The sequence below is a fragment of the Chlorella variabilis genome (assembly GCF_000147415.1).
Source record: "Chlorella variabilis unplaced genomic scaffold CHLNCscaffold_167, whole genome shotgun sequence".
NCBI lineage: Eukaryota > Viridiplantae > Chlorophyta > Trebouxiophyceae > Chlorellales > Chlorellaceae > Chlorella > Chlorella variabilis.
The window spans coordinates 1-1,865 of NW_005434950.1; the positions used below are offsets into that span (position 1 = coordinate 1).

General features: G+C 66.4%; 1 protein-coding gene across 1 annotated transcript in view; it reads right to left on the minus strand.

The window, feature by feature from the left end:
* Window positions 1-1,171: 1,171 nt before the first annotated feature.
* CHLNCDRAFT_136591 (hypothetical protein) overlaps window positions 1,172-1,865 on the minus strand; it is a gene marked incomplete at both ends in the record, with an annotated part of 2,007 nt that continues 1,313 nt past the window's right edge. The window contains 2 exons of the mRNA XM_005842634.1: window positions 1,172-1,361; window positions 1,645-1,766. Of these exons, the coding sequence (XP_005842691.1) occupies window positions 1,172-1,361; window positions 1,645-1,766 (312 nt within the window). The remainder of the gene's footprint in view (window positions 1,362-1,644; window positions 1,767-1,865) is intronic.

Sequence of the window (1,865 nt, forward strand, 5' to 3'; positions counted from 1 at the left end):
GCAAGTACCCGGACGCGCCCTCCAAGCCCCGGCATGCCTCGCCCACCCGCGCGCGCATGTACAACCGCTGACGCAGCACACCCGGACACTTCATTCGCGCGATTGCATCCCTGGCCTGATTGGTTGATGGACGATCGCTGCACAAGCTGTCGGGACCTGTCAGCAACCCATGAAATACAGGACAGGCAGCCGAGCCTGGCCAGACGGCGGCCCAGGGCGTGGGACACACAGGGGAGGCTATGTGCTCAGGTTTGGGTGGATGCGCCACAGACGACATGGGACAGAGCGCCCGCCCTGCTGGCGCGTGCTGGCGGCGTTCGGTATATTTCACAGTCTGGTCTCCTGCCGCAACCCCTGCTTGCAATGTCGCAGCAACTGAGGCTTCACCTGTTGGCTGACAAGCAAAGCTTTTGGTTCCTTGAGCCGCCCGGGGAGCCGCTGCCGCTGGATCGGCTAGGCAAGAAACGTGACGCGTTGCAAGCGCTGTTGCAGCAAAGGCGAGTCTGAAACAGCCTGCGCGTGGCACTGCGGAAGTCGCTGCTGCCAGCCACCGCCGCCGCCTACCCAAGCCGCCGCTCCCTCGCTCACCTGCCAACCGGCCCTCGGTCTCCTGCCGTGCTGCAGGTTCCCGCTGTCTGCATCACTCCAGCAGCGCATCCAAGCGCATGAAAAGAACAGCAGCACCCGCGGCTTCCTCTGCCAGCTGTGCGTTGGCATCCTGCTGCCGGCGGGGCTGTTGACGCAAAACGCCTGGGATTACGGTGCGTGCGGTGCGCACATTTTTATTCGAACTACCTGTGCTGTTGCCTTGGAACCTGTGACTGCGCTTGAATGCGATAGCGCCGCCACCGCTTCCCCGCCCGCCGCAGACCGCGACATGGATGTGTTGCGGCGAGAGGCGAGCGTGGTGCTCGCGGCCCACTTCCCTCCCGGAGAGTTTGAGCTGCAGGAGCACATTGACAGCGAGACCAGCTTCAAGAACGGGAAGCTCTTGTTCGCCCTGTACCTGAACTGAGCGGGGTTGCAAGAATGAACGGGGTACTGGCATTTAACAATGAGCAACCTTGCAACAGCTTCCGCGATGTGTGCTGGAAGCGCCGACCCCGCACGCTGCTGCCGCGGCCAGGCCGCTGGCTGTGGCTGCCTGCTCGGCCGTGCGGGGCTGTTGGCATCAGTCGCCGAGGCGGCGGCCGCGGCCCTGGAAGGCGCGGAAGCGCACGTCGCTGGGGTTGATGGGGTTCACCGCCTGGATGGGCACCCGCCCGATGCCGTGCTGCAGGCACAGGCGGCTGAGCCAACGGGGGGTCTGGATGACGTGGCGCCCGCTGGCAACAGGGTACACGTCTGTGAGGAACCAGTACCTGCGCGGGCGGAAAGGTGCAGGTGGGGGGGGTCCTGGGTGGGTGTGGGTGGTGGTGTTGGTGGCGGTGGTGGGAGTGCGAGGGTGTGTGCTCGTGTGTGGTGGTGGAGGGACACACAGGAGAGGGCATGGGTGGTAAAGCCTGTCGGACCGCGCGGCAGGCCGCCTGCAGCCGGGCCCCGCTCCCCTGCGCTGCCTTGCTGCCGACGGCCCCCACTCCCAGCCCCCAGCCAGCGCCGAACGCCAGCGCTCCCCCCGCAGGCGCCCGCCCGCCCGCCCCTCACATGTGGCCCATGAGGATGCCCATGACGTCGCTCCAGATGTCCTGCCCCATGAGCAGGTCCAGGGCCAGGAAGGCAAAGGGCAGGTGCCTGCCGTTGAGCTTGATGAACCCAAACAGGCTGACCTGCGGGCGGGTGGCGGGTGGCAGGCGGGGGGTGGGAGGCGGGTGCTCAGGGGGGGGTTGAGCGGCAGACGCAGGCACCAGCATCACCATACCAAGTGG